Consider the following 23007-nt stretch of genomic DNA (forward strand, 5'->3'; position numbering starts at 1 on the left):
TGTTAAACATCCCACAATGCACAAGACAGCCTCTCTCCAACAAAAAATGATCTGATTAAAATGTTGGTATTGTCCGTATTAAGAAACCTTGATACACTTATTAGATCCTATAAGGACTTTAGAATGGGTGGTTAATCATATAAGGTCTCCATTTAATATCATTTACTCATTGACTAAAGTTAACATTTAAAAGTATACTTCCTGTAACTTTTTTCATTGGTAGCACTGCTGACCTTTCTCTTCTAGCAAATGATTGGATGATTGTAGTGAGTGAATTTGATTGTTTCCTCTCATTTTTTTAATTAATAGACAGCAGCAGATGTTGGAATAATTGAGAGTATTCAGCTCAGAAACTTCATGTGTCATTCGATGCTTGGACCCTTTAAATTTGGTTCTAATGTCAACTTTGTTGTTGGCAATAATGGAAGTAAGTGCTTTTGCCCTCCTTCTTATTTGACTTTGAGCAGTACATTGAGATCAGAATGCATTAACTTTTTAAAATAGGTGACTACTAGTGCTGATAAATCTAAGTTTTAGACCTCTGATTTGTGGTCATGAATTTTTTCAGTATTGCCTGCCAGTCTGCACTTTAAGAAATGAGTTAACTTTAGGCTCATTATGCAATAGGGATAAACGTTTCCTGCTTATTCTTCTGAGTCTATGTACCTTGGAACTCATACCACAGAAGAGTAGGCAAGCCATCCTCACTGCAACTGGGGCAGGCCTGTGTCTTTTATCTATTAAATGTTGTAACAGCGTGAATAAAGTGCCTTGGGAATCCAAACTTGAAAGAAGCTAATTCTTACTGTTGTGGCCAATGAAAGCTTTAAGAAGAGGCGGTATTTGTGGTGGTACTTGAATAAAAATGAAAGATTCTTTAGATCTTATTGGGATAGAAGAAGCTGAGATGTTCCAGGCAAAGATTGCTCATCACCAAAGGTTGGGAGGGGTAGAAGCAGATGTATGTGGAGAGAGTGAACAACCTCATAGGGTTTTATCATATCATACATGGTAGGGAGGGGCAGAAGCATACACTGGAGAATCAGTTGTAGGTGATGTTGTTGAGGATATTGACTGCCATGATAAATATTTGGGGATTTCGTTCACAAGTCAGTGGGGAAGCAGTTAAAGCTTTAGAGTATAGAGGTGACATGGTGAAGATTTGTGAAACAAACTGACCACATTGTAGAGAGTAGATTAGAAGGGGGAAGACATAGGAGTTAGACCAGTTAGGTAGCTTTTGTCGTAGACTCGCCAGATGTGAGATGTTGACTGCTTGACTGAGCCAGTACAGAGGGAGAGGAGCTTGCCAGGGTCCACGACTGGTGGCCGTGCTAGAACATGAAACTAGTACAGGTAGCTCCATGGTCTGTTTAGTTGTTGTTCTTTGTTTTCCCTACTCTATTCGGTCAAGAGGAAAGTATTTTCAGAAGGAGGGAATAGACAAAGGAACCAGAGCTACGGGGAGGTCAAACAGGACAAGAAGTAAAGACAGACTGGTGGGTTGGTTCTGCGGTTAGATCTTAACTCCTGAAACAGCGAAGTTGTTAATATAATGCAAGTGGTGGAGTCAGTGAATTTGGAAATGAAGAAAAAGGAGAGAGTTAGGATAGGGACTTGAAGGGCATTCCAGGAACTAAATTGGGCTAACCAGTGTCTACTTTGGTTAATTTGGAGTATATTGTGGAAGATGATTAGCTGATGAGAGTTGATTAATTTGGTTGATTGTGGAGTTGAGAAAATGGTTACCATAATTGTTAAAGATTTTGGAATTTTAGCTTGTGATATTTTATGTCTGTTAGGGTAAAAGGAAGTATACTCTTCAAAGAGCTAGCAAATGGATAATATTCAAATTAGGAGTAATAATTGTCAAAATATTATATAAAAACATTGTCTATATGACTGATAATTTTTTCATATTTAAGCTCATTCATTCAATAAATATGTGAGTGCCTATTATGGGCTAATATTGGAGATAAAGCAATGAATAAAAAACAACAGTCCTGTCCCTCTGGAGCTTGCATTCAAGGTTAATAATAGTTTCTGGCTTCTGAGAATTTATGGAAAAAGTAAATTTTGATTAAATTAGGATGTAAGAAAAATTAGATGAGTTAAATGTATATGGGTAATTAGAAAGATAAATTCATTTAATAGGCTGATGGGCCAAGATGACACAATGAGAGTTTTAGGTTAGAAAGGTGTCAACCATTTTTTCCATTTCCTTATTAGTGGCAAAGATTTGATTCCTGAAATGTACTGATTTTTTTCTAATAGCAGCTAAATATTTCATGATACGTACAACTTTTTGTTTGTTTTTGGCACTTGAAGAAAATTATAATTGAAGTATAATGTTTTATTTCAGAAATTTTTTTACATCAAATTGTAGGAGTCAGACTTCTCTTTTCTCCCTCTAATGAACGTGATTTCTTCAACACCTGTTTCTTTAGGTGGGAAGAGTGCGGTACTCACAGCTCTCATAGTTGGTCTTGGTGGAAAAGCAATTGCTACAAACCGAGGATCTTCTTTGAAAGGTTTTGTGAAAGATGGACAGAAGTAAGTGTTTGTTTTCTATGTGTATTTTTCAGTTCTTTGATAAGAAGCAGCTTCTTTAGAATCCCAATTCATGTAGACATGGTAGGAAATGAATTGGCTTCCCGGAACCGGAGCAGCGATATCATATCTTTTCATTCCTTTCTCTTGCCCCCTGTTGCCAGCATAGCCCACTGTTGCCTGTTCACCTCACCCAACAGAATGCTTGTGTCAGTTAGTGCCATGTGCCTGCCCACTAACACTCGTTTCTGTTACCTTTCTGGAAGAACGAGCAGTGATAAATCTGTGTACTTCTGTTTAAAGGAATATTTATAAATATTGGACTTTGCTGGCTCTTGACCCAAACCCAGCTTCAGCAAGTCCACGTCAGTATGATGTAGGCTAAGGCAGAGTTAGTGACCAGCCAAGGTGTCCCTAAACAGAATTTCAGCTCTAAGAATTTCAAAAAAGTATTCCATCTGTCTCTCATTTTATATCCTTTACGCAGGGGGTTCACCAGTGAGCTTGACTTGAGGACCAAGTCTCTTTGGGGTCCATCTTGACCCTTGGTGAATGGTCATATAACAACCCTCTGTGGCTTTACATTTGTATTTCTTTCTGTTATAGTTTGCCATCACCTAACTATATATTAATTGCTCAGTTTGCATCATCATAGACTCGTGGCCTTTTGGCCGTTAGGAAACTCTCTTCAGGCTGATCTCCTTATTCTTTTTAATTCTGCCTCAGAAAACTCTGAGGGATCCTCGTTTCTCCTGACAGCTAGATGTCCCAGACTCCATCATATCAGCTCCCAGAGTCAGGCTGCTCTTTCCTCTTTCACACACCCGGTGCCCAGAACTTCTGGAACTTTGATAATTAACAGTGATATCTTTTTTTTTTTTTTTCCTTCATGTAACAGACTTTCCTCCTGCTCAGTGTTGTATCTACTTAATTTCCCCCATTTTCCATTTTATTTCTAAAAAATAGAACGGGAACGGGATGTGAGTCAAGATTGCGGGTTTCTTATGTATCTCTCAGAAACCTTGGGAATCTTAACCCTAAGCCAGGGTTCCAAGTTGACTCAGGAGAAGGGAAGAAAAGATACAGAAAAAATCATTTTCCGTGCTGTATGGCCTTGAAAAAGAACTGTTTAGTAACAATTCTCCAGCTTATTTTCTGTCTCTCCTTATCTTACTTGGGTGCCAGCCCAGCAAGGTCTTCTCTCACACAGTCTCCAAACAAAATTATGGCTGAAGTCAAAAATTAGTTATTTTAACACTTTTAAGGTAATGGTCTCAACTCTGCTTCAATTCATTATACTGAACTGTACATTTCTTAGTTGTCCAAATAGTTACCTAGTCTGCCTAGCTAGACAACACATTGATCTTTCAAATAGAAGCCTCAGGAAGAAATCTGTTTTTTCTGCACCATTAAATGTTTTATGTCTCAATTAAAGATTTTAAATGTTTTTTCCATATGGGAAGTAGCTGGATCAAAGCAGAAACTTCTTTCTGAGATGTGTCCTTGGAATACCATTAAAAAAAGAAAGAAAGATAAAGGCTAGCTTACACAAATCACCAACTTTGAAGGACACAGCTGCCTGTAGATAGGAACATTAAAATATTTTAAACAGTTAATAACAGTTAAAAGCTTTAACCTGAGCTCAGTCTCCTTTTTACTGACCTCGTCTAAAAAAATAGCTAGGGCTTCCCTGGTGGCGCAGTGGTTGAGAATCTGCCTGCCAATGCAGGGGACATGGGTTCGAGCCCTGGTCTGGGAAGATCCCACATGCCGCGGAGCAACTAGGCCCGTGAGCCACAACTACTGAGCCTGCGCGTCTGGAGCCTGCGCTCCGCAACAAGAGAGGCTGCGATAGTGAGAGGCCCGCGCACCGCGATGAAGAGTGGCCCCCGCTTGCCACAACTGGAGAAAGCCCTCGCACAGAAACGAAGACCCAACACAGCCAAAAATAAATAAATAAATAAATAAATTAATTAATTAATTAAAAAAATAAAAAAATAGCTAAAACGAGCTTTTCCAAACCCATTACTATTCCTCTGTCCTCCCCTTCCTCATTTAGAACATTTGGTATCTATCAAATTTCTCTTCTTTTATAGTCTCTGATTCTGTCATCACTTTTTTACAGAATCAGCTCATCGAGCTTTTCGGTTCTATTCTGCACCTAAAATCTATGAGGCTATCCCGTTTTTCCTGAGGAATGTCTTTCAGTCTGGCAGAGGTTTGAGGTGGTCCTCAGGACTCTGTCCCTCCCGCACATCTGAAACATTACACTCTGCATTTGTGACGCCTGGGCTCGGGGCTACCTTTGTAGAGGGTTTCAACTCCTCAATTAGAGACGCTTGCCGAATATGGTTAGGAGAAGCCAGACGACTGTGCCTGGAGGCTCTTGGCGCTGCGGCCTCTGATTATCCACTGAGGCTTTGCAGTGAGTGGTACAGGTGATGGAATTCTCCAGTGACCAAGGTCTCAGACCTCTAGCTGTTCAGGTTCTTCAGCAGGTTCAGTTTACTGTTCCCTCCCTCGGCCGTCCTAATCCTAGTCCTGGTGGCATTGGGATCTTTCAGGCCTGTTTTTGACCTCAGCTGTGGCATTGGGAGTGGGTTACGGGGGGACAAAAACTCATGCTCCTGCTGTACATTCCTGACTTATTAGTCAAGGTTACAGGACTTACTGCAGATGAGCTGGCCACCCAGAGAAGGAACAGATGCATCCTATTTTTACATGACTTTTTCCTTGTTCCTTGTTCCTCGTGCCCATCAGTGCATGATGCTACCCGTCATTTCTGTGCAGATAGGTTCTCCTGGAGCTAAGCAAGAAGCCACATCCTTATGGTGGCGCTGCTTGTGTGTGTTGTCATTCTGAAGGAACTCGCGGTGGCAGTCTCTCTTCTCACTCAAGGGTCTCTTTATTTACACACTGGGCTCTAGGGCTGTTGACCGTAATTCAGCAGCAGTCGCCTTAGTAGGTGGGGAGACAGCAGTTAGTCCCAGCTCAGTTACCCCTGTCTCCTTGTACAGGTTTTTTGAGCAGTTGTTGTGAGGGTTTTTTCCGTAAGCTTTAATTTTTTAAATAACTTGCCTTTCTTATATTTACTAAATTCATATGGCAGTAGGATACCCGTGCCTCCAAAGCTCTCACAATACTAAAGATAGCTTTCAAATGCAAGGAGTAGCTAGGAAGGAAAATAACAAAGTAGATGTTTGCTAATCAAGGGAGATGTCACTTTATTTTTAAAATGTTTTCATGAGGTACATTCACTTAATACTAGGTAATCATACTAGTTAATGCAATAAATATGGTTTGCTCCATGTTGTAGGCCAGCTACCCTTCCCCTATTGTATACTTTAGTTAATAGTTTTCAACCTTGGCTGTTCATTAGAATCAACCCAGAGAGCTTTCAAAAATCTCATTGATTACAACTTTTCAGGAGCATATCTGTCTTAATTAGGTATTTCTGATTAAAAATACACAACCCCCCCAAACCAGTCAGGGTAGCTTTAGAAGAGGAGATTTATCATAAAGATGCAGGGATATAATATGTCTTGGAAACTTCAGTGAGGCAGCGTAATTGGATCTCATGAATGACCAGAACTGAGAGACTCAGAACCAAAGATCTTCGGTCTCTAGGTCTTTCTTTTCTGTGTCTCTGCCTTTCTTTGTGTCTTTGTCTCCAGGCCTCTGTCTCCCTTCCTTCCTTAGCCGGGTGTGTGCTGCAGCTCTTCCGCCATACGACCTCCCTGCCGCTCCTCAGTGGCTGCACTTCTGTGCTGTGCCCTCCTCCCTCCTTCTCCTGTGACAGGCATGCAGGTGTGTGAATGTGTTTCCCTCTCACTGTCTCTGGAGCATGTGTGCTCTTTCTTATTCTTCAGGTCTTTGGTACTCTGTGTCTTTGTGGTCAGGCGTTTATGTCTTACTGTCTTGGTGTGTGGGGCTGCACATGGAAGGAAGTGCTCTCGAGTTCTCTGTGCCTCTGATTCACAGCCAGTATCTGTGATTATATGTCTCTGCCAGTCTGTCCAGGTGGTTTCCCAAGAGTTTATCTGTTCTGTGCTCCTGCTTCTCTCTGTCATCTCTGCAGACTTTATACTTGTTCATCAGAATATAATGCCCCAAATTGGTTTCTCTAGTCCCAGAGGCCTCAGAACTTTGTATCTCCAAGGAATCACCACCTTTCCACTTGATGTGTCTTAATTTGAGTTTGTTTTAAAAACTTGTGGTTTTGAAATAATTTTAGATTTATGTAAGTATTACAAAGATAGTACAGTTTCCTTACAGCCTTTACCCAGTTTCCCTTAATGTTGACATCTTAAATAACTGAGGTACTTTTATCAAAGCTACGCGGTTAACACCGGTACAATATTATTCACTAAACTACAGACCTTACTTGGATTTTACTAGTTTTTCTTAATTTGAGTTTTTAAAGAAGGGAATATGGCGCAGTTAGCATTCACTTTCTATATTTAGCCCAATCTGTGGAGGGAGGGATGGGGGCTGAAAAGGCTGCTAAGGCGTCTTTCTGTGAGGGCACTTGCACAGAAGTACGGGGGGGCAAGAGCTGAGCACCCTTTAGGGTGTTCACCAAGTGTAAGTTGACAGTGAAATTCATCTTGAGTATTTTTACCTACATTTCCTGCAAATAGGAACAATTTTGGGGTATGATTACTCCGAATTGATGAAAACAAGTTTATTCTGTTAAATATGTCATTTAATTACCAATTAAAGCAATTTTGCATTAAAGGACTTTAGCATTTTTGGCAGATATTTATATTAACCAGAGAAAGTATTATCTGCTTTTATGTTTAAGGAAATTATAAGTATGTATTTATTAATGCCCTTCATTAATTTTTTAAAAATTTTTCTACAAAGTCTTATTTGAACAGAAGTTAGAGTAGAAAAATAAAGATGGATTTCCCCCCCCATAATATGTTAAAATATACATGGCTATAAATGCTTCAGACGTCTTTAAAACTTTAAAAATGATTATTTTGTAAGACCAATAAAATTTTAAGAAGCTTTGAGATTTAGTTTACATCTCTTGATATCAAATACTTAAGCTTTTTTTTAATTGCCAAGTAATAGAAGAATTCAAGTTGTTTCCCTTTATTCTAATTTTCTTAGAAAATATATAACTTCACTTTAATTCTTACTTCATCTTTCTTAGAGGCCTGCTGTCAGGATGATGCTTTATTATATAATTTAACATAGTCAGGCAGTGTAATATTGATTATACATAGCAGATGGGAAAATGTGTAACTTATCTACATGGTGTGAAACAACCAAAACTTAAATGGGTTTTGTGCAAATGTATTTCTCTTATGGATAAAATAGTCAATTATTTTTTATAAAGTTTCTCTTCTTCTCAACTTTGTTGCTTGGTATCTTTAACATTTTTCTGTAGTAGCCTGTCAGCCATCAACTGCTGGTATAAAGCTGCTTTTCAAGCGAATTAGCCAAATTTCTTGGAGGTTTTTAAAATTATGGTAACCTAGTGTTGTAATTGCCCTGTACCTTCATGTGACTTAGCTTAACCTTATTGCTTTAGCTCGGCAGATATCTCAATAACATTAAGGAACAGAGGAGATGATGCCTATAGAGCCAGTGTGTACGGTGACTCTATAATTGTGCAACAGCACATCAGCATGGATGGAAGTCGATCTTATAAACTGAAAAGTGAAACAGGTTTGCTGTGAATTTCTCTTTATTTCATATAAAGTATTAGTGAACATCCAGTTAAAAAGAGTTAAGTGATTGTGCTGGTATCATTGAGAGGACACTTCTCATCTCTTGAAACTGCTTTCTTGCAAGAGGATTGGTTGGTTGCATGTATGTGTACACACACGTATATATCCGTACATAGTTGCTTTACCACAGGGCATTCTACAGCAAAAGCATGATTAGCAGAATTTGGGTCTGTTTGAAACAGGCTGTGATAAGTCATTTTGATCTCACTTGCAGACTTCCTTTCACCCCCATAGTTGCTATCACACGTGGAAAGAGAAAGTTAGCCAAAGGTAGAAAAAGACATAAAGGAAGAAGAGGTGGGTGTGGAGAGTTACTAAAGAGACAGATGAGAAGGAAAAGGAAATGTTTAGCTATAGGAAGAAGAGAAGCACCTGCCGCTGCATTTGTGTGCTTCTGCCTCCTGCGTACTTGTGTCATAACAAGTGTGTCACCCCAGTTCATTCAGATGTGTGTATGTGCAGTGGTACCTTTCTTGATGACATCAGGAAAACTAGTTAACATTTATGTTTATAAATAATTGCTTATTTTAAAAAGCGTATTATTGCCCTAGAAACAGTCTGGTCATTTTGTGTTTCTCATAACTAGGCACCGTGGTTTCCACTAGGAAAGAAGAACTGATTGGAATTCTTGATCATTTTAACATACAGGTAATTGCTAAATTTGTGTTTCCGATTAATAAACACAACTGGTTACTTTTTTGTGTGGTTTCATTTGTGGTGTGGAAAGAATTTAAATGGTCTCATATAAGTAAATTGACCACAGGACAAATGTATTTAACTTTTTTTTTTTTTTTTTTTTAAACCATGTCATTGTGAAGGAGGGAGCTTTTTTTTTTTCCTTTAAATTTTATTTATTTATTTATTTATGGCTGTGTTGGGTGTTCGTTTCTGTGCGAGGGCTTTCTCTAGTTGCGGCAAGCGGGTGCCACTCTTCATCGCGGTGCGCGGGCCTCTCACTATCGCGGCCTCTCTTGTTGCGGAGCACAGGCTCCAGACGCGCAGGCTCAGCAATTGTGGCTCACGGGCCTAGTTGCTCCACGGCATGTGGGATCCTCCCAGACCAGGGCTCGAACCCGTGTCCCCTGCATTGGCAGGCAGATTCTCAACCACTGCGCCACCAGGGAAGCCCTGTATTTAACTATTGTTAGTGAAGTTCCTTAAAGCTTCCTGATTCAACAGGAACCTTCACTATAACATCTTTAATTTGACAGAACACACAAGAGTATCTTGTCTATACTAGTATGTGCCAAAAGTTATGTTAATAAAGTTTGTTATAAAGTTTCTTTGCTTTCTGCTGTCCAAGTCAGAATAGCATCATAGCTTCCTAAACTCAGTTGCTAAATTTTTGTAGAAAGGAAGTTTATTCTAGCCATATAAAGAAAGCGTTTCTTTATGTATTTTGGAGTTATTTCATCATACCTATAGGAGACAAGACTTGAGTCCATTCTGCTAAGATACTTTGACTGAATAATTGGAAATGGGGCTCATATAGTCCTATAACATTAGCACTGGAATTGTCTTTGGAGGTCATCTACTCTGGACCCTTTATTTTGTAGGTGAGAAACTGGGAGCCAGCAAAAGTAAACTTGCACTTACAGTTGTCTAGGCGTGGGTACTGGTGGAGCCTGCCTTGGGATCCAGACGTCCCTGTTCCATTCTAATGCTCTATCCATTGTATCACCCTGCCTTATTCCAGGATTAAGAACACCAAGAGTAGTCACCAAGGAAAAAGAATAATTATGAGTATGGGTCTCTTTCCCAGTTTGGTTTAGAACAAGTTGTCCAGAAAAACTTTCTGTAATGGTACAAATATTCTGTATTATGGTGTCCGATGGGGTGGCCACTAGCTACTTGAGCAACTGAAATGTGTGACTGAGAAATCAGATGTTTTATTGTATTTTACTTAAGTGTCAAATGCTGCATGCGGCTAGTAGCTTGCATATTGGGCGGCACAGGTTCAGAAAAATAATTAGTAAAATCTGGAGAAAAGCAGATACAGCAAGTAAATTTGAGACTAGAACACAGGTCAACTTGCTAAGCAAAATCAGGAAAACCAAAAGTTAGAGTGTGTGGATTCACAGGTGTTGGGAAAGTCTCGAAGGGCATCCAGTGTAGTATCACACTGCATGCTTACCCTGTGTGCAGTCTCCACCAGAGGTTCCTTCAGCGGGTACTTGAGTGGGTAGTAATGGGGAAATGACCTCTTCCTGAGGCTGCTGATTCCTTCTGTAGGTGGCTGTATTTATTAGAAAGTTGTTGTTAATGGGAAAAGTTGAATAAAGTCAGTTTCTCTAAGCTCCCACTTCCTTGGGGAATATAAAATATGTTTCTTTTCTTTTGAAATATTTGAAGATTGTTATCATAACTTCATTAGTCCTCTTCTTGTACAATTCAGTTAACTAAAGGTTCGAGTTCATTGATCAAAATACAGAAGGTCTAGAGCTACACTTGCTGAGTAACCACTAACCACGTGTGATGGATATTGAGCCCTCAAAATGTGGGTAGTCCAAATGGAGATGTGCTCTAGTATGAAGTACACACTGGAGGTTGAAGACTTAATGCAAAGGAATGACTCAGTTTTCATACTGATTACATGTTAAAATGATAATATTTTAGATATATTAGATTAAAAATATAATACTAAGATTAATTTCACCTGTCTCTTTTTATCTTTTTAATGTAGCTACTAGAAAACTTAATTATATGTGTGGTTTGCATTATATTTCCATTGGACAGCGCTGGCCTAGAACTACCAGGAGGAAGGAGAGTGTTTAATGTCTTTAAGTACCTGATTATATTTGTCCCCTGTGCCTCTTCTTACTTTTTCTCTGAAGTTTACCTGTGTGTGCTTGCCTTTTGCTTACTCCAGGGTCTTGATGGGTAAAGCTGCCAGATTTTTAAATAATCTCTGGTGTAGTATAGAAACTAGGAACCCCATTTCAGAGGATGTAGAAAAAAGAACATGAACTTTGGTGAAGCTGTTAATCCAAAGCTGGTGATAAAATGTCTGTCATTAAAGCTAGTGCACTAGGTCTTAGTTTTAAGAAGTCAGATACTGTGTGAAATTAAGATGCCATACAGACCTTGTTTAAAAAAAATACGTGGCAATCAGGGTCTGGTCTACCTATATAATGAGAAAAAGGTGATATGTAGAGGTTTCTTTATAACTGCATAAATGTCTTTTATCGTCTTAGAAGATAAGACCCAAAATCTTGCTTAACAGAAAGGTTTTCACCAGGGGTATACTAAATAAAGTACAGTCAGTATTTTACAGATGGTAAAATGAAGGAGTTAAGCATTTTTTTCCTTTAGAGTGGTCCTTCATGTTCTATACCTTATAAACAAGATTATTTTCTAACATATAAATTACTTTGTTATTAACACCAAAGATATAAATGAAAAATGAATCTTTTTGAAACAAGTTGAATTAAAAAAAATTTTTTTTTCAACTCCACTTTGAACTGTTATTATATTGTTATTTTAACTGTACTTTAATTTGTTAGCCAGAGGTAGTTTAATTCAAGTAATGGCTTATTTAAAATGACTTCTCCTTCAAAAGATAGAAATGATCCCAGTATTTCCATTTGTTTTACAATATCCTTATGAAAAAATGACAGGATAAGAAATCTGAAGAACTGCTATACAAAAAATAAACAATACTTGTCATTATAGTTCTGATTAGAAGTAACTGAGTTGGACTTTTTGTATTTAGTTGGAGGAAATAACTAACTTGCCTGCGGCTACATAGGAGGTTCAGACAGAGCCAAATAAGAACCCAAGTCAGCTGACTCTCATGCTAGAGCTCTTCCAGCTCTGTGGTCTGATGGTTGACCAGTAGCATAGGAGTGGTACTCTATAAAACCAGTGAAAGGAATGAAAACTTTCTAAAAAAACACACTTCTTTTGAAAGTTCTTGTGCTTGTGCCCTCATGTAATGGCAGAATATTTAATTTTGGCTGTAGTATTGATATTTATTTTAATATAATGAAATTTTGAAATATTTTCTCTCTTAGATCACTTGTAATGGATATTTTAGTTCATTTCTCTTTAAGGAATTAAAATGAAATATTTAAAGATAATCGTTTGTTTGTTTGTTTGTTTGTTTCAGGTAGATAATCCAGTTTCTGTCTTAACGCAAGAGATGAGCAAGCAGTTCTTGCAGTCTAAAAATGAGGGAGACAAATACAAAGTAAGATGCACTAAAGTAAACATAAACCTAACCAAAAAGAATACATTTATAGATTAACATCTATACTGAACATTAATATTGGTCACATAGTAAATATCGAGGATTTTTTTAAGTCACTATTTAGAGTAATGTTGTAGGACTAATTTAGGAACTTGTTAAGTAAGACGGAAGTATAATTTTCTTGGTAAATCCTTGCTTTAACTTCTTTGCTTTTAATTCTGAAAGAGAATGAATTCTAAAATTCATCTTAATGGAAGTACAAGGGAATGATTGCCCAAACATACATAATAACTTTTAAATGTTAGATTATTTTAAACTTTTTTTAAAATTTATTTATTTATTTATTTATTTATTTATTTTTGGCTGCGTTGGGTCTTTGTTGCTGCACGCCGGCTTTCTCTAGTTGCGGCGAGTGCGGGGCTACTCTTCGTTGTGGTGCGCGGGCTTCTCATTGCGGTGGCTTCTCTTGTTGCAGAGCACGGGCTCTAGGCGCGTGGGCTTCAGTAGTTCTGGCACACGGGCTCAGTAGTTGTGGTGCGCAGGCTCTAGAGCACAGGCTCAGTACTTGTGGTGCGCGGGCTTAGTTGCTCCGTGGCATGTGGGATCTTCCCGGACCAGGGCTCGAACCCGTGTCCCCTGCATTGGCAGGCGGATTCTTAACCACTGCGCCAACAGGGAAGCCCCTATTTAAAACTTTTTTAAAAGCCAACAAAATATATGACTACTACTACAGCTTACAGTGTGACTTTTGAATGGGTTTTGGTATTCCCTATGCTAAAATATTATGATGCATTAAGATCAAGGATACTGGAACTTCCCTGGTGGCACAGTGGTTAAGAATCCACCTGCCAATGCAGGGGATATGGGTTCGAGCCCTGGTCCGGGAAGATCCCACATGCCATGGAGCAGCTAAGCCCACGCGCCACACGTACTGAGCCTGCGCTCTAGAGCCCGCGAGCCACAACTGCTGAGCCCGTGTGCCAGAATTACTGCAGTCCGTGTGCCTAGAGCCCATGCTCTGCAACAAGAGAAGCCACCATAATGAGAAACCCGCACACCGCAACGAAGAGTAGCCCCCGCTGTCCGCAATTAGAGAAAGCCCGCGTGCAGCAACGGAGACCCAATGTATTTACTTGCTTAAGTATGTTTTTAATGTCTTTTTACATAATTGGTCTAAAAGTTTTTAGAGACCAAATTCTTCTTTTTTTCATAGTCCCGTGGAAGTTTACAAACTCCTAATTGTGTTTTTCTTGTTGTTGATATAGTTCTTTATGAAAGCAACCCAACTGGAACAAATGAAGGAAGATTATTCATACATCATGGAAACAAAAGAAAGAACAAAGGAGCAGATAAATCAAGGAGAAGAGGTTTGTAAACACTTAATGCAGTTATTTTAGAGATCAGTCAAATTCCTGTAGTACTTATCGGGTAAATGGTATTGTAAAATTATATACCTATATATCTATATATGTATATCTATATAAAACTGGTAACATTTTTATAGTACTCTATCAGCTATAACAAGTGTGGTTTTTTACATTCAGGGTATTTATTAGCCTTTACTTTTTTGTTTTATAATAATGGGTATGTCTATATCTTAATTCTTCTATGAGGCTATAAAATAGAGGACAGGGCAGTATCTAACATACTTATCCCTTGGTTCCACAATAAGATATCACTAATTCCCACTTGGAAGTAGTTTAAAAACTATATTTCTTTTGATGGGAAAATAAGCACAAGCCTCAAGTTGGTATTAAACATAATATGCATTTATAATTATATACGATAGATAACTCTTCCATTACATTGGTAAAATGTTAACATTCTTTAAGCACTGATAGCTTGGTAGCAGCTGTCACATTAGTATTCACCAGCTTGGCAGCCATGTGAATGTGCTTGAATTTGAAATCACTCAAGCCAATGTGACTTTTTTACTTAGATTTGTTTTTACATCTGCTATAGTTTGTTCTTGTACTTTCTTCTTCTGATTCTTGAAGAGCAAACCTTTGTTTGATAATCAGAGACCTCAGAGTTATAAGGCTTATGTTTCAGCTGTTCATCCAGTACATTAAGTGCCACCAATTTTTGTATGATTCTGTATCTTTTTCTTTTGTCACTTAGTCAGTTTTATACAGTCAGTTGCTTTCAGCAACTTTTTAGCATGTTCTTTTGAGATAGAATTGTATTAATGATTGACCCAAGTCAACTTTATTAGCTGTTACACTGACCTTTTTACTTCAAGTTTTTGAGACATACATATTTAAAATTGGGTTTATAGCTATATGGTTCATTAAGTGAAAACTGAAAAAGCAAAGATGAGTATATTTATTTTTATTCCCCACATTATTTCTTCAAACCTGAGGTGTGTGATAGTGTGCAAGGATGTACTATAAACCACAGAATTGATGATGGAGTATCAGTGTTATTGGAGTATCAAAGTTATTGGAGTGTCAGTGTTATTATTGGGGAAAGGAAATATTGTATATTCAAGCAAATGTACATAGTATATATTAACATCTATTATTTTAAAAACAATAAATCAGGACTTTGAAGAAACTTGTTTGCTTCAGACAGTTTGGTGTTTAAATACCCACTTTCTTCATGGTACACTTTGTCATAAGCTACTGAAGATACTTTGTTGATGAAGTTTAAGAAGCACGTCCCCATATCATGTATCAGAGTTGCTTATGCATAATATGCACTTGATAGGAAATTGTTTCCTAATTAATTAAATGCGCTATATTCTCAAAATAAGCTCTGGATTTGAATAGTTTAATCTTTAAGAAGTAGAATGTGACCTAACACAACATTGTAAATCAACAATACTTCAATACAAATTAAAAAAACAAACAAACAAACAACCCGAAGCCAACAAAAAAGGATACAGTGGGAGATACAAATGAAAAAGTCAAAAAAAAGAAATAGAATGTGAAGATTAGAAACTGGAAGTCATTCAGCCATCAAATATTAAGTTCCCACCATGTGCCTGCTAGCATTGTGCTTTGGCCATGACCATATAATGGCAAATACGTACCAGGATTCTTGGGGTCATACACCTAACTATTCAGCAGAAAGCAGATGGTGGATAATTGACTATGGGGAGCACTACTAAAGGAGTTAAAGATTAGTTTGTGCAAAAGCACTTAATAGGATACTGGCAACAGGGGTTAGGGGCAAGGCAGGGGCAGTGGGAGAGGTATAGCTGTTAAGTAAGTAATGTCTAAGGTAAGAACTGAAGGGTGAATAATACCAGGCAAAGGATGGCGAGAGTGAGGAAGTGTGTTCCAAGAAATAAGCATGAATGGGGTCTTGTGCAAGAGTGCATGTGGTGGTTTTAAACAGCTGAAAGAATTCTACATTGTCTAAAGTGGAGAACACAAGCATGAGAGTTAAGAGGCCAGATGATGGAAGACCTTGTAAAACTTAAGGGCAGTACAACACATGAAAGTGGATGGCTTGATTAAATGTATATTTTCAGTAGATCACTCTGCTGCAGAAGAGAGTGAACTGCTGTAAGGAAAGAACAAACAGAGAGATCACTAAGGAAGATATTACCGTTGTCCAAACAGATGAGGATGATGTAAGTTAGGGTAGTGGCAGTGGTAATGTAGAGAAGAGCTTTGAAATGGTTTGGACCAATGTTCTGTGGGACAGGTAGGGTAGTGGTGAAAACAGAAGCCAGATTTGTGGGTCTGAAAACCAGAGAGAGAATTGAAGAGCTAGAGATAATTTTCATGAAACTTGGATGGAAAGGGAAGATGGCTTTTAGAGGAAGAGGTGGTATCCAGGGGTGGATATTGGTGGTTTTGTTTGTAAATTGGAAAGATAAGTAAGTAAAGTTTTAAATGTGGTCATGGAAAGGAGTCAGTGAGGAGGATTAAGTGGAAAAAAGATGAAAAAGATGGGATGAAAAATCAACTACTTTAGACCTCTTGAGAAGGCAGAAGGGGGGTGAGTAGGATCTAAGTAAGAGATAGGAACTGCACTTAAGTATAATGAAGCCACCTCTTCCATTTTAGCAGGAGGAAAAGACTGCTTTAGGTTTATATATAAGGTTGTTGAACACTGGAGACGGTTTCTTTCTGATAGCTTCTGAGTTCTGTGAAATAAGCATCAGGGAGAATGAGTAAGGGATTAGGGTGGCAGTTATATGAGGTTTGAAGAGAGTGATAATGGATTGAAATAATCCTGAAGAATGGGAAAGTGACTTGGATAGGGAAGTACACTAAGATCCATAGTGAAGACCCTAGTTGAACCTGGAAACCATGAATGAAGAGGAGAGGCCGTCTACCCAGGCGTGCAGCTTTAGAAGCTGTTCATACGTCACTATAGTTGGTTTTTGCTTTATTGATTAATTATTAAGAGAAAACTTGGGTAAGAAAAAATGTAACATTTGATTTTTAGAAATAAATTCCTTTTGAGCCTTCCATTATCATTGGAATGGATCCTGGGTATACTTCGCCCAGAAGAACAGTCCAGTCTGTCTATCAGGTAGGGAATTGAGAGAAAATGAGACACTGAGTTTTGTCTATACTTGTGTGGTCTTGAAACTGTTATTCCTTTGCTCTTCTTCATTTGAAGAGTATCTGGTCATTTTTATAGTGCAGAAATTAACAAAATGATTGCACTTAGTAAAAGTATACCAAAGAACCAAAAATATTGTTTATTTTTGCTTTAATTAAGTCATTTCCTAGCACATCTTTTTCAGTACTTGTTTAGGCAGTATTCAAAAGAAATACATTTGCAGAAAGTCTTGTCTCTTCAATGTTGGTAAGAAATATATTCTTTTTTCTTTTTTTAAGCGACTTACTGAACTAAAGCGCCAGTGTTTGGAGAAGGAAGAACGTTTTCAAAGTATTGCTGGCTTAGGTACAATGAAGACCAATCTGGAATACTTGAAACATGAAATGGCTTGGGCAGTGGTAATTTTCACTTAATTACTTATTCACACATATTTATAATATACAGAATATACTTGGTTGTAGTTAGTCTTATATGTGACTTTCTGTATAATTTCTTTTTAGGTCAATGAAATTGAAAAACAACTGAATGCTATCAGAGATAACATCAAAATTGGAGAAGATCGTGCTGCTAGACTTGAGAGGAAAACAGAAGAACAGCAGGTAATTATACTTTTTTTATACAGAGGTAGAAGTTGGTTGAGGGGTAAATAAAGAGAGTAATTTTCTGTTGAGGGTTTCCATATGGACCTTTGTACCACAGAGCAGACCCGCTCTTTATATTTACCTTGCCATTCTCTTTTTAACAGCTTTATTGAGACATGATTCATATACCATATAATCCGCCCATTAAAAGTTTACAGTTCAGTGGTTGTTTTGTATATTCACAAGGTTGTACAGCCACCACTGTGGAATTTCTCTGCTGTCATGCTGGAAGTAGATCTCCTAGCCTTTTCTTTCTTTATAGGAGCCCCCGTGTACTCAGTGTGACTGACTTACATCTTAGTATTTTGTTCTACTTAGCTTACGAGCTTCTGGCTCCCAGGCTTAGTTGTAGTACAGGGTGTAACCTTTCCCACCTTACTTTTTCCTGTCTACCCCTAAGATAAGCAGGTCAGTCTTTTTCCTTTTAAGGGTTATGACATTAATCCGTGAAAGGTAATAGATGACTGTGTAAAAGTAACAGAAATGGTGAAGACAGTACATTTACTTAGTGATCTCTGGGCTGAACTTCTTCTTCCCTCTTCAGGTAGTAAATGGAAATTCAACCCCACCCACCTCTCTCACCTTAGATTTTCATTTCTGAGAGAATATTCTGAAATTTTCATTCAATTCTTCTCAGCTTCATTTCTTAGCTTGTCATAGGGGAAGACCTTGTTGCTTTCCTCTTTAGATACTCCCCAATCTAAAAGTGAAATCCAGTCTTAGTAATAAACACTCATTTTTTTTTTTCAAGTGGGGAGAGGAAAATCTTGAGGTTCGATGATATTTAGTTCTGTGGCTATTTGCTCTACTTAAGTATTTGGCCAGACTATGTAGTAAATGGTAAATTTCTGGAGGGTTTGGACTATCTTGTATTTATATCCTTCCCACCATGTCTTACATAAAACCTTTCACGTAGTTTATGCTTGTTTATTGATTATAGAATAACTATTGAAGGTTTCTGAAGAAATAGTGTCTAAAGCAGACTTTAAACTTGTATTAACCTAATTTAAACTGAAGATAGATGAATTCTATTTAGTTTGTATAACACCTAGACCAACTTCAATTTTTATAAAACACATAGAGATTATACTACTGATGTCTTAATAACAGAACTACACTACCATTCTATATAATGTTTCCTAAATAGCCTACATATTGACGATTCCCTAATCTGTATCTCCTAATCAAACTTTTATCCTGAGCACTTGGTTCAAATATTTGTCTTCCCATCTTTACCTACATGTTCCAGACACTTCAAACTTAGCATTTCTAGTTGAATAGCTGTGACAGAGACTTTATAGCCCACAAAGCCTGAAGTATACACTATCTGGCTCTTTCTAGAAAAAATTTGCTGATCTCTGATCTAAATAGTTCTCATATTTGTCCCTTCCAATCTATTCCTATTTTCAGTGCGACATTTTGGTCCCTAATTATTTTTGTCCCAGAACATTACATTAACTTCTTACTGACATCATCTCCTTTAATTTTTCCCTTTTCCTTGCCTTCCATGTGCTTCCAAAGTGATTGTACATATAGATTTACATATAGTTTCGTTATAGATTTACATATAGTTTCGTATCTTGTTTCCCTGTTATCTAGAGGATTAAGTTGTAAGCTGATCATGGAATTCAGAGCCCTTCTACCCCTTCATCTCATCTCCTACCACTACCCTCTCAGTTCAAGCTCCAGAAATAATTTTAATTCCTAAAATGGTTTTAATGCCTTTCCACATGCTTTTCCAACTCCCGGTAACACCTTTCCCCAGCTTTTTTCCTGGTACATTTTGATTAATCTTCCAAGTTTCAGCTCAAATGCTTCTTTGAAGGCATTCCTAACTTTTTCTGACAGACCTATAAATTCTTCCTCGTGCTTTCACAATTATAAATATACGTACCCTACTTAAGCATTATTGCGTCCAAACTGCATGATCTATTTGCATGTTTGTTTCTCTGCTAAATTGTGTCTACCTCCCTTTAATTGTGTTACTTGAAGACAGTTGTTACTATATCTTTGTATCCCCAGAAGATAGCACATTTATTGGAAAGCTAAATGTGGAATTAAAATACATTTTAGCATTTCAAATTATTAGAGAAATGCAAGTCAAAACTACAATGAAGTATCACCTCACACCAGTCAGAATGGCCATCATCAAAAAGTCTACAAATAATAGATGCTGGAGAGGGTGTGGAGAAAAGGGAACCCTCCTGCACTGTTGGTGGGAATGTAAATTGGTGCAGCCACTATGGAGAACAGTATGGAGGTTCCTTAAAAAACTAAAAATAGAGTTACCATACGACCCAGCAATCCCACTCCTAGGCATATACCCAGAAAAGATGAAAACTAATTAAAAAAGATTCGTGCACCTCAGTGTTCATAGCAGCACTATTTACAATAGCCAAGACATGGAAGCAGCCTAAGTGTCCATCAACAGATGAATGGATAAAGAAGATGTGGTACACACACACACACACACACACACAGACACACACACTGGAATATTACTCTGCCATAAAAAATAATGAGATACTGCCATTTGCAGCAACATCGGTGGACCTAGAGATTATCGTACTAAGTGAAGTAAGTCAGAGAGAGAAAGACAAATATTATATGATATCACTTATATGTGGAATCTAAAAAATGATACAAATGAACTTATTAACAAAACAGAAACAGCCTCACAGACATATAAGGCAAATTTATGGTTACCAAAGGGGCAAGGGGTGAAGGGTAAATTAGGAGTATGGGATTAATGTATACACACCACTATATATAAAATAAACAACAAGGGCTTACTGTATAGTACAGGGAACCTATATTCAATATCTTGTAATAACCTATAATGGAAAAGAATCTGAAAACGAATAGCTAGCTAGCTAGCTAGCTAGATACATAGATATGTACCTATCTATATATATCTATGTATATGTATAACTGAATCACTTTGCTATACACCTGAAACTAACATAATATTGTAAATCAACAATATTTCAATTAAAAAAATACATATTTAACACTTTATATAATTATGTTTGTTTACCTAATTAATGTCTCAAGTTTAGTTAGAGCAAAATTAAGTTTATTTGAAATGTGAACCATATATAATTATTTTTAAATTTTTTCTGTTTATTGGAGAAAAATAAAATATACTCCAACAATGTTATTTTCTTAAAGGTCAGACTTGATGAAGCAGAAAAAAAATACAAGGATATTCAAGATAAACTAGAAAAGATTAGTCAAGAGACAAATGCACGAGCACCAGAATGTATGGCATTGAAAGCAGATCTTACTTCTAAGAAAAGGACCTATAATGAAGCTGAGGTGAGAGAAATTTTCCAGTATTAAAAATTGCATATCAACTATAAATACTGTTCATTTATTTTTAAAAGTAGAGGTTTTTGTAATTGTGTTGCTTTCAGACTTTAAAAAGTGTAATGATTTCATATGGCCATATATGTATGTTGTTTTAAAAATATATTTCTGCATATATTCAACCTCTGATTTGACGATTTGGCAAAAGTGGTCTTGAATGGGGTATTTGTTTTTTCATTTTACTAAAGTATGTCTAATTTTTTTTAGGTTTTGTACAACCGTTCCCTAAACGAGTATAGAGCATTAAAGAAAGATGATGAGCAGCTTTGCAAAAGAATTGAAGAACTGAGAAAAAGGTAAGGTAGTTACTTTGCAGTGTTCATAGTTACCTCATTTTGTAATAAAGTAATCCGGGTGAAATGGAATATTTTATTTTCTGTATTATTGCTAAAGGAATTTTATCACATTGCTTTATGTTTTTTAAATGTTAGGTTTTTCATTGAACATTTTCCACTTTGTATTATTTACCGTTAGTGCTGATCAGTCTTTGGAACCTGAACGGTTGGAAAGGCAAAATAAAATATCTTGTTTAAAAGAAAGAGTAAAGGTCTTACAGGATCAAGAAATTTCCATCAATCAAGAGATCGAACAATTTCAGCAAGCCATAGAAAAGGACAAAGAAGAACATACCAGAATTAAGTAAGTGTCCACGTTCTTATACTTTTTTCAGTTATTTGAAAATCATCTAGTTTTCCTCTTCATATGAAAAGAGAATGCATGTTTTTTTTGTTGTTGTTCTTCTTCTTCCGCATAATAAGGGATCTTTTAAAATCACTTTCCTAATAAGACTTCTTAAACTTGTAGAATTGGACAGTTTCTGGGATTTCTAGTCCTCGTCACGATTGCATTTTTTTTTTTTTTCCATGCTAAGTTTTGAGGTCTTCTGACTATTTTTTCCTGGTAACACAATTGTTTTCAAATGAAGAAATCCGCTTTTAGTTTTTAGGTCAGCTGTGTCATTCACTGGTATGCAGGTATTAGGGGAAAAGACTGAGTATTTCTGTTTAACTGTATCACATATCTGTTTTGTTTTTCCACTTGTATTTTGTAGGAGAGAAGAGTTAGATGTGAAGAATACACTGAACTATAATCAGAGGCAACTGAAAGAATTGAAAGATAGTAAAACTGATCGACTGAAAAGATTTGGCCCTCATGTTCCAGCTCTTCTGGAAGCCATAGATGATGCTTACAGACGGGGGCATTTTACCTATAAACCTGTAGGCCCTTTAGGTATTTGTCACCAATTAGTCAGGGTATAATAAAAATTAGAAGTACATTTTTATTTTCAGGAAGGAGTCTGTTGAATATAATTTTAAAACGCTGTTATCGAACAACCATGTAGTTATATGTAGACTTTGTACATATTTTAAGAAATAATGATAAAATCACTTTAAACTTTGTAACTTTCCTCTTGTATATTTTAAGCATAAAAAAGCCAAAAGAAAGAGAACTTAGGAAAAGGAAAAGTTATTATAGAGTTGAATAATCTGGTTTTGATATTTTTTCTGAATGAATAAATCAATGAACTAATTTGCATGTAATTGATTAGTAGGAAAATTCAGTGATATCAAGATATAGTTAAAAGGCCAATCACCTGAGTTTTGTGTAAAACTTGATAAAATGACTTGTCTTTTTAAGTTTCTGTTTAGGTTGGACAACATTACTTCTAAGTCCTCTTTCAGCTATAAGCCTGAGGTTATTTAGTTATCCTCATATATACATGAGAAAAAAAAATCAATTGAGTTCTGAGGAGTTATCTCTAATTCTGTACATCATTAGGTGAAAATGATGCTATAAATATAAATATACTTTTTTAGTAAAGTACTGTATAAGTACAGTATTATGTACTGTATTAAGTATTGTAGTAATATCTCTTCATTTAAATGATATGTACCTCTATACCAGGATCCATTTCAATAGATGAGGTATTTTTTTCCCTCTCTAAATCTAAAATTTCAATATTAATCAGTTTTACAGAAAATAGTGAAGAGTC

The 23007-nt window shown here is 36.9% G+C and overlaps 1 protein-coding gene across 2 annotated transcripts in view; it reads left to right on the forward strand.

Moving 5' to 3' along the window:
* Positions 1-23007, forward strand: part of SMC6 (structural maintenance of chromosomes 6) — a 78036-nt gene that overhangs the window by 10763 nt on the left and 44266 nt on the right. For both annotated transcript variants that reach the window (XM_082356449.1, XM_082356448.1), the window contains exons 3-14: positions 310-427; positions 2448-2553; positions 8093-8229; positions 8878-8939; positions 12400-12480; positions 13746-13847; positions 17283-17402; positions 17505-17603; positions 20817-20963; positions 21222-21310; positions 21489-21653; positions 22066-22244. In XM_082356449.1, coding sequence (XP_082212575.1) covers positions 310-427; positions 2448-2553; positions 8093-8229; positions 8878-8939; positions 12400-12480; positions 13746-13847; positions 17283-17402; positions 17505-17603; positions 20817-20963; positions 21222-21310; positions 21489-21653; positions 22066-22244 — 1405 coding nt within the window. The remainder of the gene's footprint in view (positions 1-309; positions 428-2447; positions 2554-8092; positions 8230-8877; positions 8940-12399; positions 12481-13745; positions 13848-17282; positions 17403-17504; positions 17604-20816; positions 20964-21221; positions 21311-21488; positions 21654-22065; positions 22245-23007) is intronic.

Source organism: Balaenoptera borealis (genome assembly GCF_965194805.1).
Source record: "Balaenoptera borealis genome assembly, chromosome: 15".
Classification (NCBI taxonomy): Eukaryota; Metazoa; Chordata; class Mammalia; order Artiodactyla; family Balaenopteridae; genus Balaenoptera; species Balaenoptera borealis.